Here is a 15,392-nt window from a genome sequence, read left to right on the forward strand (position 1 = left end):
GTTTCCTTATCATCATTATTTTGTTATTGCTGTTATTATTTTGATTTTTTGTTTTATTTTTTCTCTTCCTCTTCTTTTTAGTTATTAAAATATTTTTTATTTCTTTTTTTTATTTGTTTGATTTTTTTCTCTTTTTCTTGTTTTAATTTTTATTAAGAAGATAAAATAAGAAGAATTATGAGTAAGTAAAATAAGAAGAAAAAAAATGATGTTGAAAAAGAGGATAAGGGATTTTGAATTGAGTAGAATTTATCCAAAAAAATTGCATCGAAATTTTTTAACCATAATACAAAAAATTTCTCAATTTTGATACCAAAATTTCTTAATTGTGACACAGATTTTCGTTAAGACGGTGGAATAAGAAAAATTATGAGAATGTGAAACAAGATTATGATGATGAAGGAGGAGGAGGAAGGAAAATTTTGAATTGTGTAAAATTTATTAAAAATAACATCATACTTTTTAACCATGATACAGAAAGTTTTTAAATTCTAATATCAAAATTTTTTAACGGTAACACATGTTCTTGTTAAGAGGGTGAAACAAGAAGAATTATGAGAATGTAAAATAAAAAGAAAAAAAGGATAATGAAGAAGAAGAGAAAGAGAAAGACGAATTTTGAGGGTTGTAGAATTTATTAAAAAAATAGTATCAAAAATTTTTTAACTGTAACACAGGAAGTTTTTTTATTTTGATAGTGAAATTTTTTAAGTGTGGCACAAAAGGTTTTTTAATTAATTTTTTTTATCATTGAACTAATTGAGTGGTATTGAACTCATATATAAAAGGTCTAACCATTCTTATGTTATTTGTAACAAATTATATTTTGTGGTTTCAAATCACATTTGAATGTATTTTGTTGGTAGAGTAATTTAAGATTTTGAATTTGTTGTTCTTTAAAATAAAATTATCATTTATAATAAATTTCGGTGTCACTTTTAATAGATTTTTTGTATCATTAACTAAAAATTTTTGAATTATTTTTTTATTATTACACTAATTATGTGATATTGAATTAAGAAAAAAATTAAAAGAAAGAAGAGGTGACAAAGGAAAAGGAAATGATGATGATCATAATTATAATAATAATAATGAAGGTAGAGTAAGAAGAAGAGATAAAAGAGCCAGTATATAAATTTGACTTGGTTGAATTTAGTTAAAATAAAATTGTTATCTAACATTTCTGTAACCTTAAAATCTCAAGCTCCCTATGTCCCGTAATTTTGTTTCATTCATAAAAAAGAAAAGATATTTCTTAAGAACTTAAAATTTTTATTGGTAAAAAATTTAATTTTAATTTTTATTGGTCAAAAAATTAATTTTTTTCTCTTAATATATTAAAAATTCTACGTTACATAAACATTCACCGTCAACCAAATACTTACCATTAGAATCTAGAGCTTTTAAATTCGTATCACGTTTAAAAAAAAAAAAAACTAATACTAGGTTTTAAAACTGTTGATTTTCTTTTATATGTATTTTTCACATTAGTAATACCCTACCGTTGAGTTGTATATAACCTATGTACCTATCAGAAAAACTAATACTAGGTTTTCAAACTGTTGATTTTCTTTTATATGTATTTTCACATTGAGTAAAGATCCAATTTGGTCCTTGTCCATTTTTACGAAGGACAAAGCGATTCCTATCTAAAAAAAAGGGACACTTTGACCCTCAACCTTTTTATTTTGGTACAATACGGTTCCTCTGTTAAAAAATTTATTAAATAATAATAAAAATTAATTTTGTAGGAGTTTTATTTGTATTTTGTGGAAGTTTTAAACCCCCACAAAAATATTTTTAACAATATAACTAATACACTACTACCATTATCTTTTTTATCCTCATTATTATCACTCCTACTTCTATTATTTTTATTGTGTAACTATATTTTATCATCATCATTATCTCTTATATCGTCATTATCACCAATACCAATATTATCAACATTAAAGTTCTCTTCTTTCATTTCTTATTCCATGTTATTTTTTTCCTTTAAAAGGTATTATACTATAATTATTTATACTATAATTATTTCTTTCATTTCTTATTCCATGTTAACCACCAAAAACGTCCCCGAATTATTTAAACGCTGACAAAAATACACCCGAATTTTATTATCGACAAAAATGCCTTTAAATAATTTTAAAACGCAAAAAAAAATGCCCAACAGTAAATATATATTTTCAAAAAATACCTTAGAGATTGAATTTTGATGTAATTTTTTGCAAGCATCATTAGAAAAATGAGATATTATTATTCTTAAAATTTGATAATTTTTTACTAAGTATATATTTTGTTTGTAATTTTTTAAAAGTATTATGGGTTATTAACAAAAAAATTATAAAAAATGATATACTTAACGAAAAATCACCAAATTTTAAGTATAATAATATCTCATTTTTCTAATAATTCTTGCAAAAAATCATATCAAAATTCAATTTCTAATATATTTTTTGAGAAATACATATTTAATGTTAGATAATCTTGCAAAAAAGTTAACATTAAATATGTATTTCTCAAAAAATACTTTAAAGATTGAATTTTGATATGATTTTTTGTAAGCATGATTAAAAATATAAGATATTATTATTTTTAAAATTTGATGTTTTTTGTTAAGTATATATTTTTTTGTGATTTTTTAAAAGTATTATTGGTTGTTAACAAAATAAATTATAAAAAATATATATAATTAACAAAAAATTACCAAATTTTAAGAATAATAATATCTCATTTTTATAATCATGCTTACAAAAAATTACATCAAAATTCAATCTCTAAGGTATTTTTTAAAAAAATATATTTATTGTTGGGTATTTTTGTTATGTTTTTAAATTATTTAAAAATATTTTTGTCGATAGTAAAATTTAGGGATATTTTTGTCAGCGTCTGAATAATTCGGGGATGTTTTTGGTGGTTAACCCATTATTTTTTTTTGTGGCATCATTTTTATCAATGGTTTTTTTTCACTTAACCACCATTGATGAAGGAATTTTTTAAAAACAAAGTTATTAATAGTTTGTGGAGGTTTAAAACCCCCCCCCCCACAAAATACAAATAAAACCCCACAAAGCTAATTTTTATTATTATTTAATAATTTTTTTAACGGAGGGACCGTATTGTCCCAAAATAAAAAGGTTGAGGGTCGAAATGTCCCTTTTTTTTGGACAGGGATCGCTTTATCCTTCGTGAAAATGGACGAGGACCGGATTGGGTGTTTACTCTTTTCACATTAGTGAAGGTCGATTTGCATGTAACCTATGTACCTATCATTTTAAAAATCTGTTTTCTAATAATCTGATGCATGATACCTAATTACCTATCAGTACCGAAAAATATATTTATATCCTGATTTAGGAATTAGGATTTAGGAGGAGAGAGTCAAAGTCCAAGCCCTAATCCAACTTTCTAGTTTTTTAATCTCCTAGCCACTACCAGGGTGAATCCAGCAAGGCAGCGTGGCACACTGGCACGTTAGGCGGCATCCATTGTTTATGACAACTTGACAAGATAGTATCCACACGCAAAATCTTACTATTCTTTAATCGGCGGTGGTCGTATCCACGTGTGTTTGTTTGGCGTTCCAAATGCCCGAGACACGTTTAGGGCCCTTGAATGTTGCTGCAAAAGGGTAGTTGACATTGAATTTTTTTGCAAGGTAGATGAAACTCGCGTTCACGTCCACATCCCCCACCACTGGTGGGGGCTCCCAAGACTAAGGTAAAAGGAAAATTATGCCATCAATTTCTTTTGAATATGGAGGAATCTCATTAGTTCGATACGAAGTTTGTTCACATTCAAAATTCAATGAAATTACATAAGCAAAATAAACAAGTTGGTGAGACTTTGACTACTACCGAAAGCCCCTCCCCGCTCTTTCCTTTTCTTCCTTACAAACAATGAAGAAAGGCGAGGGATTACAGTTTGCAAAGAATGCTGTTATATATAAACAGGATAGATAATCCGGTATCCAATTCTCTAGTTCGGTCGGTCTAACTTCTATTGCGTACCCTACAGACATGAAGGATGGCCTTCCACGTCATTTACCACGTCAACCTACAAATACCACAAACATAACATCAAAAACCAATAAATGCTACCACTAAAACTATATCATAAAATACAGCAACTTGCAAATAGACTTTTTCTATAGCCGGGAGAGTGAATAAAGTAGAAGCAACTTACATTTAGGATCCCAGGAGTATTGACTGGTTGGATTCCAGCTAATGCTCGAGAAAGTAGACTGCATAAAGTAATGTTTTAAAAATTAATTTCCATAGCATAAGATTGGATGAGACAAATGGAAGTGATTTCTATTTTCTAAGGCCTCAGACACATTCGTTACCAGAAAGACTAATGTTTCATTTCATTGTACCCACCTGAACTACAGAACTGCTAGAAGAATGATCCCCACGTATTCTTTGATGATGTTGGTGCACACCAGCATGCCGAAATGGTTCTTCTGCTGTCGTGAACTGCGATGGTAAGTGTAAGTCACCTGTTGAGCTCAATGAATCACCTTTCCCTGCATCAAGCATGGGGCCAAGGCCAAGGCCAAGTGCAAAACTGAGACAATCATTTTTAGAACCATCTGTCAATTCATCATCACACTTCATGATTGAAGTGGGAGACTCCAAACCACCACCACCAAGTGACTCCATTGCCTCTACTTCAGCCAACAGATCAGAGACTGATTCATCAACTAAAGAGCCAAATTCGGCGGGTTCACCAAAGATTGCCTGCCACATAGATGTATTACACGTTGGATTAATTACTTGAGGGCATTCCCAGTTCTGCCCAGAAGACTGCCCTGAATTCTCCTCACAGTCTTTCTGGTAACTCCCACTATTACTCTGACCTTCAGGAGTCCTGTTCTGGCAATGGTTCACATTATCTTCAGTGTTCCCCTCAACTCCATGACCTTCCTGTACTGTATCAGGAGAGCTTTCATTTGGTTTCTTCGAAAAGGTGGTTGAAGGTAGCAAATCGGGCTGGTTGGGATTCAAAATTTCACATTTGGACGACTCCTCCCTCCTTTCAAGATTTCCACTTTGCCCCTCATTCATGTCGACTGCCATATTCCAACTAGAAGAATGAGACTGCAAACCATTGCTCCTAACAGATTCATCTTTACAGTTAGACGGGGTACCAGCATCATCAACCTTCTCAGCTCCACCGGAATTGATAATTCGGCTGTCAGCATGAATTTCCGCCCTTGTTTCATTCCTCCCACCATCCTGAATGTTATCTTTATTATCCAATGTAACACAGGACTCTAAAGACATCGGGCTGTTGTATGGCACAGATACATTTTTGGCACACTTCCCAACAAGTGCATCAGCCAACAATATAGAGTTATCTTGTGTCTCATATGTCCTCCATATTCTGAGGTCCAGAGGGAAATGTCCACTTGCATTCCACTTATGCAACTGCAGTATAGAAAAGGGTCCTTGAACCATCCCAGATGGATCCTGATAATGCCACAACTTATCGTTCACAAAATTGTCAAACGGCTGCTCCATCCCCGTAGAGAGAAGTAATGACGAAATGTCCACTGCAGCACTAGATGGTTCTGATTTTACAACTCCTACATTAGTATTATTAACAGCTACAACATTAGGGTTGACCTGGTTTGGCATTGTACATATGTTTCCAATCAGCTCACGGGTAACTGGAATGTCTTGTGTACGGTATCTAACATCATTCCAGGTACCATCCCAAATAAATATTTGTTTCTCACTTCTCTTAGGCTTATTGTCTGTCAAATGATCAAATTCTATGTCTATACAAGAGTTCTCAGAAGCAGCACCTTTGTCGTCCTTAAGATGATAAAGTTGATGGGGAGTTTCAACCTTACAACTTAAAGGAGTAGCACTTTTCCACGGTTTTTTAGCTTGGCGGAGCTCATCTACTGTCAAAGATAGCTTCTCTTTCAAACACACCCAATAGATCTTGAAAAGATACTCCCAGCTGGTTTTGTCATCAAAATCAACTTCACACTGTAATGGTAGCAGCAGAAGAGGGAAAATAAATCAAACTTAGACCAGCATCATTCTCCCCAGCACATAAGAGACAGAGAGAGAGAGAGAGAGAGGGAGATGTTCACAGATAAGAAATTAAGCTAACGTATCAATTTACCTTATTTTCCTGACCAGGGTTCTCAACCAGCATTATAGTTTTCATGCACATTCCACAGAATCCTTTATTTCCTCTTACACTAACAAAATCAGCATCTCTTGTACATCCCCTGCACAAAGAATACGTACAAGTATAGCACATATAATGGGATCCCTTCTGACAAACGCTACATATATGCCAACCTGAGTTGCACAGAAAATGAGCTTTTATTAAACGAAAGCTATGCCAATCATCATCATTCATTACATACCAAAAAGTTAATATCCAAAACAAATACAGAACCTGAGTTGCACAGAAAAATGACACTTACTAAACCAAGGCTATGCAATCATTCATTACATACCAAAGAGTCAATATCCAAATAAATAAAGAAGACTGAGTTATCATAACCGAGGAACACTATAATTGGCAAATTATTTATGACTGGACTTCGATTAAACTTGATAATAATGCACAAACAGTATAGGGAAATTATTAAACCGCAACTCAATAAGCATATAGAGCTGGATAGCAAAATTAAACCCACTCGCATGTTGATATCCCAACAAATTAATACGAATCCAATAGGAAAAGTAGTTAAAGAAGCAACATACCGCAATTCCATTTGGCCTTTGAACGAAAGAAGGCTTCGTCTCGCTTAATACAAGCAGGATGATACGCTTTAGGACAACCCCTAAAATTGAAAAACAGAAGAGAGACGATTAAATACACAACAATTGCGAATGTTTTGAAGCTCAAAAACCCGTATAAAGAACTCAAAATGGTGTTGAATTCACAAAACACAAGCTCAATTTCACACACATGTAGAGTTCAAATTAAAGTCCAATTTCTTCTTCTTTTTTTTTTTCAGAAGCGTTGACTCACCGGCGATCACAGAGAACGAGGCTTCCGCCATCGAAGCATATGAAGCAAACATCCTCCTCCTCCTTCTTCTGCCTCACCGGAGCAGGAGCCGGCGTGGCTCTCGGAACCCCCCTGGCCGGACGACCGCGCTTCCTCTTCAAACCAGCGGCGTCCGGCACGGCGACCTCCGAGTTGGGAGCGCAGGCAGAGGCCGCTATTCTCTCGGCCACGTTAGCATCGGAGGGAACTCCAGAAAGCTGCGAATCGGAATCCCTAACGACCTCGGCGGTGGTGGTTTGTTGTTGTTGTAGCGGTTGGTCCATGAAGTCAACCGAATCGGGTCAAATGAAATGAATAGGAGGAAATCAAGAGGAGACGAACATGAATCGAAAGGAAAGAGATAGAAAGAAAGAAAAAAAGAAAGAGAGAAACCCTAAGAGGAGTATCGAGAGGAAATGAAGCGTGGTCGGTGTGGGCACATGGAAATGCAAATGGAGATGTGACAAGGCCTTGTTGGTAATTTCGTGTCAGTATCCAAAGAGAGAGAGAGAGAGAGAAGAAAGAAAGAGAGAGAGAGAGAAGACAAAGTGTGAGAGATAGAAAGAGACTCTGACCTGACTTGTGGAAGAGTGAGAAGAAGAGAAGAAAGCACGACACGCTCACTGCGGATTCGTTGAATGTGGTGGCCACTGCACCCTCCTCTTCAACCCCCCCCCCCCCCCTTTCTTTTTTTTCTTTCCCCATTTACTGTAACCTTTTTTATTCTTTATTCTTCTCTTTTCCCTTTTTTTTTTACTTTTATTACTATAATTTGTTTTATTTTACTAATACATTACTATCTAATCCCTTATTATTAGCAACCTTTTTTATTTTAGCAACAACACGCGGGTTAATTTATTATTATTATATCTATGATTTATGACATTGAATGGGATAGTTAATGCGATTGTGATTGTGATTGTGATGACTAGTTAGGAATATTGAACAGTTGGGGGATGAGAATTCAAAGGTAGGGGGGTGTGTGTGTGTATGGGAATGGATCGTCAAAACGCGACGCTCTTTTTAGTTTTATTTTGAAGTTTGTTTTGTTGTTAGTGTGTCCAATTGTGTACGTGGTGTGTTGTAGTGTCGACCACCACGTGTTTAGTTGTTGTTGCCGAGGAAAAGGCACTCAATGAGGAAGAGGGGCTTGTGGGGCCCCACTTTCCTTTCCAAACGCCAAAAACATGATCCAACCAACACCACCCCCCTCCTCTCTTTCTCGCCCCACCTCTCCTCACCTTACACCTTCACCACATCTATTTCTATTTGTTTTCACTTTCTCCCCTCACCTTTCCACCATCAGCTCTTTGCCTCTTTCTTTTAATACTAAAAAAACTTTACTCTTAAATAAATGTTTACCTTTAAGTTAAACAATAATCGAAATTTGTTATTTATCAAAGTTTAGATATCAATTATAGTCAAAATAATGTCAACAATAATCAATTACCAATCGTCTAATAATTTATATTTAGTTTTTATGCAAATAATTTTATTATTATGTTTCTTACATTAGTCTAAATCGTTTAAAGCCCAAAATTACACACTAGAGAAGGAGAGGTTAACTTGGGGCATTTTACCCGACTTGGGTCATTCCTATCCGATTTGGAGAACAGGCAAAAAACTTGCACTACTTGGATTATCTTACAAGCAAGAAAAGTAATGGTATTCCCTCTACAGTAATCATCCACATAACAAAAGAAATATTTTTTTTAGATTAATGTAACATAGTTGATAAACTACAGGACAAAATAGGTGCTCATAATAAGTACATCAACTCATAAAAAGTTTATCTATTTAGTGTAGATATATTAGGTTTTTTTTCTAAAATAAATTATGAAAAATGATTAATTCCCCAAAAATAATTTTCCAACTTCAATTTTTTAAATACATATTTTTTTTTTATATTTGGCCAAGTTCGTGGCGAACTCCGTAAAAATTAGCAAGTTTGCCTTATCCCGGCAAACTCCACTCAAAGTTTTTAAATTGATCCATATCATTGGCTTCAACATAATATATAGATCTACAAACACAGTATATAAAAATACACAAAAATACACGGACAACAAGCATAGCATTTTTAAGAATTTGTTTAATTATAAATTAAAAAAAATAAGCTATATTTAACAATGCCAATTATTATTATCGTTTCCAAAAATACACAGATATATCGAATAAGTTATATTTAACAAGGATTTGTTTTGGGAAATAGTTATTTTTTAAAATTTATAATTAAAAAATATTTGTTAAATATAACTTATTCTAGTATACCTGTGTATTTTTTAAGGCAAACTTGCTAATTTTTATAGAATTCGCCGGATCCGGCTAACTTGCCTAAATGACAAAAAAAAAAACGTATATTTAAAAAATTAAAGTTGAAAAATCATTTTTAGGAAATTAATCATTTTTCATAATTTATATTAGAAAAAAACCAGAAATATTATGTGTCTTCTCCACGTGTGTTGTATATATATAATTGTCTACTACCAGCATAAAAATCTCCCATATTAGCTACTCCATTTTATAAATACTATTATTCTTCAAATAATTTCCATCTAGTTTTTATTAAAACTATTAAAATATCTAGTAACTTTGACATAGGAGCCAACGAATTATAATTTAAATAGCATTATCTTTCTATATATTCGTCTAAGAATTTGCGAATTTGGATTTTCCTATGTTCAATGAAAAAACAAAAAACAAAACAAAACTTTGGCATCGGAATTCACTGATTTTTAGTGTTTATAAAAAATTATTTTAATAGTTAATTTAAAAATATAACCAACTATCCAACTTAAATTATTTGAGTAGTTAATATACTCATTTGTTTAAAGTTTAAACAAATATTAAGAATTAAAAAAATTGTACATGCAGAAATTTATTTAACTTTTTAATGGTGCAGTTGGGCAAGGTATGGGAGATATATTGATATAGTATAATGAGGAGAATTTACATAGAATTTAGACAGGTTAATGTTTTGCGTGCACATATTCTAGATTCCTATTAAACACTAATTTAATTGATCTGCATCGGATCAGCTAATACAATATGCATTATTCGGGAAAGTTGTGTTTGGGTTCTTTATTTGGGGTATGTCTAAAACGAGCTCAATCATTATGTGTTTATTGAATAAGCCACACTTATATAGGTCATTAGATTTTATTAGATGAAAATCAAAGGCTAATATAAAATAAGAGTATTGATGGACTCTAATAAATATAGAATATCTTAGTACATAAATAAATGCTTTAAATGACAATATTTTAATACACAATACTTTAAACGGCAACAAAATTTTTTATTCTTAAATAATTAAATATAAAATATATGAGTATTTTTTATTTATTAAAATTAATTATTACAAAAAAATTTTATAATATTAAAAAATTATATTAAAATAATATTTTAAACTATAACTAACATAAAAATATAAAATAATTAAAATTTTATTTTATATTACTTGACAAATAATTAGATTATTATATTTAAAATTTATTAACAAACTAAGTTTATTAAAAATATTATTATATAATATAATTTTTTATAAAAATATTTAAAAAATATAATTTATTTAAAATATTATATATAATACATGAAAATATTAACTTTTTTATTTTTTTCATTTTTTTAAGAAAAACAGAATAAATAATATAATTTTAAATACATACCTAAATAAAAAGTTAATATTTTCATGTATTTTATATAATTTTTTAAATAAATTTTACTTTTACAAATATTTTGATAAAAAATTATATGATATTAGTTAATAAATTTTAAATATAATAAGCTAATTATTTGTCAAGTAATATAAAACAAATTTTAATTATTTTATATTTTTATATTAAAGCTTAAAATATTATTTTAATATTATAAAAAAGTTTTGCATAATAATTAATCTTAATGAATAAAAAAAAATTATATTTTTTGTATTTATTTAATTTATATTTTTTAGAACAAAAGGTTTCTACTTTTATATAGTAAAATATGTAATAATCTTCTTAATATATATTAGAGGTGGCAAAACGGGTCGAGTCCGTCGGGCCGACCCGCCGAACTCGCTAAAAAAGGTGGGTCGGACTAGGATTTGAAACCGGTCAAATTAAAAGAATTTGCCAAATTAGCAAAATTTTTATGCAAAATATTTTTATAATATTAAAAGATTATATTAAAATAATATTTTAAATAGTTATACTGTAATAGATTTAATATGTTTTCTGATTTCAATGTTATTATATGATTATAATTATTTAATATATAAAAAAATTACTAGATAGTATATATATAGGGGTGGCAAGGGGTATTTTTACAATTTTTTGGCCAAAGTCCAACTTCTTCAACCTAACTTACAAGAGAATAAAGTTGAAAATTGAGTGTTTTGGATTATATTTATTTTGTTTTAGAGACAATATTTATAATTATGTTTTGGATTATGTTTATTTTGCTTTGGGAACAATATTTATAATTATGTTTTGGATGAAAACTTGGTTTATATTTATATTTATTAGATATTTATAATTACAAAGACTTTAATGTTTGTGAATATAAAAATTATAATTTGTTTATACTTTTAGAAATTATAATAGTTAAAAGTAAAAAATATGAGAGATTTTTTATGCATATATATATTATTTAATAGTTAAAAGTAAAAAAAAAAAAAAAGAGGATATTTGGCGGGCTATGCCCGCCGGTCGCCAGCCCGCCGTTAGGCGGAGAGGGCTAGGATTTTGGGACCGCCTCACTAGGCCGGCTCGCCCCAACCCGCCCCGCACCTTAAGCGGGACGGGCCAGCCCGCCCCGCCAACTAAAGTGGGTACAAAATGCTAGTCGTTTGACTTTGTTTTTTTTTTAAATAAAATTAATTAAAATTAACTAAAAAATAATAATTAAACAATTAATTACAAATAAAAAATAGTCAAATTATAATATAACTTTTTATTATTTTTTTAAAATTTTTTAACTTCAATAAAATTGTTTAAAATAATATTTGTCAATAGAACCATCTTTATTTTAAAAAATAAGTCACATAATTTGAACATATATACGAAATTGTAAAATAAAATAAATAAAGTGACATAATTAGAACATATATACATAATTTAGCGAATTTTTTTAATTTGACAGATTTCAAATTCTAACCCAACCCACATTTTTTAGCGAGTTCGGCGGTTGGCCCGACGAATTCGACCTGTTTTACCATCCCTAATATATATATATATATATATATATATATATATAAGAAGATTATCACATATTTTATTATATAAAGATAAAAATTTTTATTTTAAAAAATATAAAATATAAATAAAAAAATATAAATTTTTTTATCCATTAAGATTAATTATTATATACAAATTTTTTTTATAATATTAAAATGATATTTTAAACTACAACATAAAAATATAAAATAAATAAAGTTTATTTTATATTACTTAATAAATAATTAGTTTATTATATTTAAAATTTATTAACTAATTACTTTGTTAAATATATTATTATATAATATAATTTTTTATCAAAATATTTGTAAAAGTAAAATTTATTTTAAACGTTATATATAATACATAAAAATATTAACTTTTTTATTTAGGTATGTATTTAAAATTATATTATTTATTTTATTTTTCTAAAAAAATTAAAAAATAAAAAAATAATATTTTCATGTATTATATATAATATTTTAAATAAATTATTTTTTAAAAATATCTTTATAAAAAATTATATTATATAATAATATTTTTAATAAAAATAGTTAGTTAATAAATTTTGAATATAATAATCTAATTATTTATCAAGTAATATAAAATAAATTTTAATGATTTTATAGTTTTATGTTACTGTTTAAAATATTATTTTAATATAATTTTTTAATATTAAAAAAAATTACATAATAATTAAATTTTATTAAATAAAAAATACTCATATATTTTATATTTATATATTTTATATTTAATTATTTAAGAATAAAAGATTTTGTTGTCGTTTAAAGTATTATCATTTAAAGCATTTATTTATGTATTAGGATATTCTATATTTATTAGCGTCCATCAATGCTCTTGTTTTATATTAGCCTTTGATTTTCATCTAATAAAATCTAACGGCCTTTATAAATGTGGCTCATTCAATAAGCACATAATAGTTGAGCTCGTTTTAGACATACCCCTTTATTTGTTGTGTGGCATTAGAGGGAATGTAGAATATGGTGATAATTGATAAGGGCATACGTAGCTATTTTTGCTTTCATTTCATCAACTTCCCCATCCATATAATATTCTTTTGTTCTTTTATGTTGTAATAGTATGGGCAACACACCATTTCTTTCCTTTACTTAACTATCCCTTTTAAGGAGTACGATTTTAATGGTGCTAAATCTACCCTGAATATAGCGCATATATAAGTTATCAAATTATTTCCATTAATATAGAGTCCAGTTTATATATAATAATACAAAAAACCTTCTCTTAAGTGTTTTAAGAATACATTTTTAAAATATTATTGTTATGCAAATTTTTCTGTAAATTTAGGTTGGTTAAATATTTAGTGATCTGGAAGCAAAATCTATTACTCTTTATGAGTATCAGTCTTGAGTTGTGCACTAAAGATTCTATTTCTTTATCGAAAAGATAAAGAAAAATTTGAAATATAAAAGAATGTAAATGACCTAAAATTAAATTGTTGAAAACGAAGTAAATGGCTTTAAATTAAAGAAAAGCAATAAAATGTTTTCAACAAGGTTGAGGAACTTTGAATTCAAATACAAGTAAATATACAAGAAAGGAAATATTACAAGGAATTTAAAAAGAATTTAAAAGACATGAAATGAATCTTACAGAAAAGGAAACTCTAAGCAAACTCAGAAAGTTATTGTCTTACTGAGAATGTGAGAGTGTAAGAATGTTTTTCTGAAACCGAATTCCAGCCTCTACTCCTTCCAAACTCTGTATATTTATAGCCCTTTTCGACCAATCCAATTTCATCACGTGCTTCATATCCGAGAAAACTAAGTGTAACCATTCCCGCCATATAAATGATGGAGTAACTGTCTTTAACTGCTTCAAATGTTTAACCTTTCCACTTGCTTTAATCATGGAATCACTGCTTCGATCACGAAAACTTGTACTCGACAAACATTTTCGATCAGTCCACTTTACTCGTCGATAACCTCTCTTCAATAAACTTAAAAAAACTTGGTCAATAATATTCAAACAACATTCTTGATATGCTCATTATCAATTTGAATTAATGTTTACTAACAAATTGCCTCCTTGAATCGATAACTTTTAACTTGAAAACAAAACATTTGTCGATTCAATGAATTTCTTCTTTCCTTAACTTCAGTAAAACTTGTAAAGGAAAAGCTTTCAATCCAATTTTAATAAAACTAAAAGAGCTTTCGAACCAAAACTCTTTGAAATTCATAACTGACATTACATTTGGGAAACCGCTCCACTCGGCACATTCCATCATGCACACTTTTCTTCGGACGTTTAACTTTTTTTTCTCATTCCAAAAAACCCTTTCAGTTTCATTTATAAATAACTCTCCATTAAATTTTGAAACTTTTTCAAAAACTTCTTCATCACATACCTTCTTCCCAGTGCTAAATCATTTCATCTTCCCAGTTCTGCATCTAAAAACAGGAAACACCTTCCTTTCAAAGTTCTCACCGCTCGTAAGACTCAATTCCATTTATTCTCATTCTTCAAGGTATTTTCATGTACTTGCTGATGATTGGATTTTTGATGGTTTAGAATTCACAAATGAATTCTCGTTGCAAGTATAGTTTCTAAACCAATCACTAATCCTTTCATACAAAAAGTTGTTTGTCACTAAAACAAACCCCTAAATTTATAAATCGAAGTATTGGAACCTCGGGTCGTTCTCCCTAGGAATTACAATAAAGTGTCTTGTTATTGGTTTGAGTTGTTTTGGGGTTTTGATAAGAGGCATGAAAGTAAATGGCAATGAAAATAAACTAACAACTATAAAAGGCTCTTGGCAAGGTATGAGAACTAGAAGTTCTATCCTAGTTATCCTTCTCAATTATGATGAGAATTGTTTATTGCCACCACTTAGTTAACCCTTACTAAATAAAGGAAAGTCAAGTGGATGAATTGACTTGAGCCACAAGTCCTAGCCAACTCCCAAGGAAAGACTAGCTTTAGTGCACTCCAAACCAATTAGCAATCTCTCCAATTATCAATCAACAAAGGAATTAGATAACTCAAGTGTCACTAATTACTCTACCTAGGCCAAGAGGAACAAAATCTATACTATATCTAGAAGAGGCATTTCAACAAACACATAATAGGCAATAAAAGTAAACAACATAAATTGCAAGAATTAAAGAGAGATCTAACTACAAAGGTAAGAGA

General features: G+C 29.5%; 1 protein-coding gene across 1 annotated transcript; it reads right to left on the reverse strand.

Annotated features, from left to right (window-relative positions):
- Positions 1-3,744: 3,744 nt before the first annotated feature.
- Positions 3,745-7,573, reverse strand: LOC130979983 (zinc finger CCCH domain-containing protein 44-like). Its single transcript, XM_057903564.1, has 6 exons — positions 7,003-7,573; positions 6,732-6,811; positions 6,139-6,320; positions 4,380-5,999; positions 4,186-4,243; positions 3,745-4,056 (listed from the first exon to the last, which is right to left on the reverse strand). The coding sequence occupies exons 1-6, from the start codon at positions 7,302-7,304 to the stop codon at positions 4,052-4,054; spliced, it is 2,247 nt and encodes a 748-aa protein (XP_057759547.1). The 5' UTR covers positions 7,305-7,573; the 3' UTR covers positions 3,745-4,051.
- Positions 7,574-15,392: the final 7,819 nt, after the last annotated feature.

The sequence above is a fragment of the Arachis stenosperma genome, chromosome 5 (genome assembly GCF_014773155.1).
Source record: "Arachis stenosperma cultivar V10309 chromosome 5, arast.V10309.gnm1.PFL2, whole genome shotgun sequence".
In the NCBI taxonomy this organism is placed as follows: domain Eukaryota; kingdom Viridiplantae; phylum Streptophyta; class Magnoliopsida; order Fabales; family Fabaceae; genus Arachis; species Arachis stenosperma.

Coding starts and splice junctions, on each gene's coding strand:
- LOC130979983 (XM_057903564.1), bottom strand. CDS start 7,304: ATGGACCAACCGCTACAACAACAACAAACCACCACCGCCGAGGTCGTT. Junction 6,321..6,731: donor AAAGGCCAAATGGAATTGCG/GTATGTTGCTTC, acceptor TGTGCAACTCAG/GTTGGCATATATGTAGCGTT. Junction 6,000..6,138: donor ACCCTGGTCAGGAAAATAAG/GTAAATTGATAC, acceptor CTACCATTACAG/TGTGAAGTTGATTTTGATGA.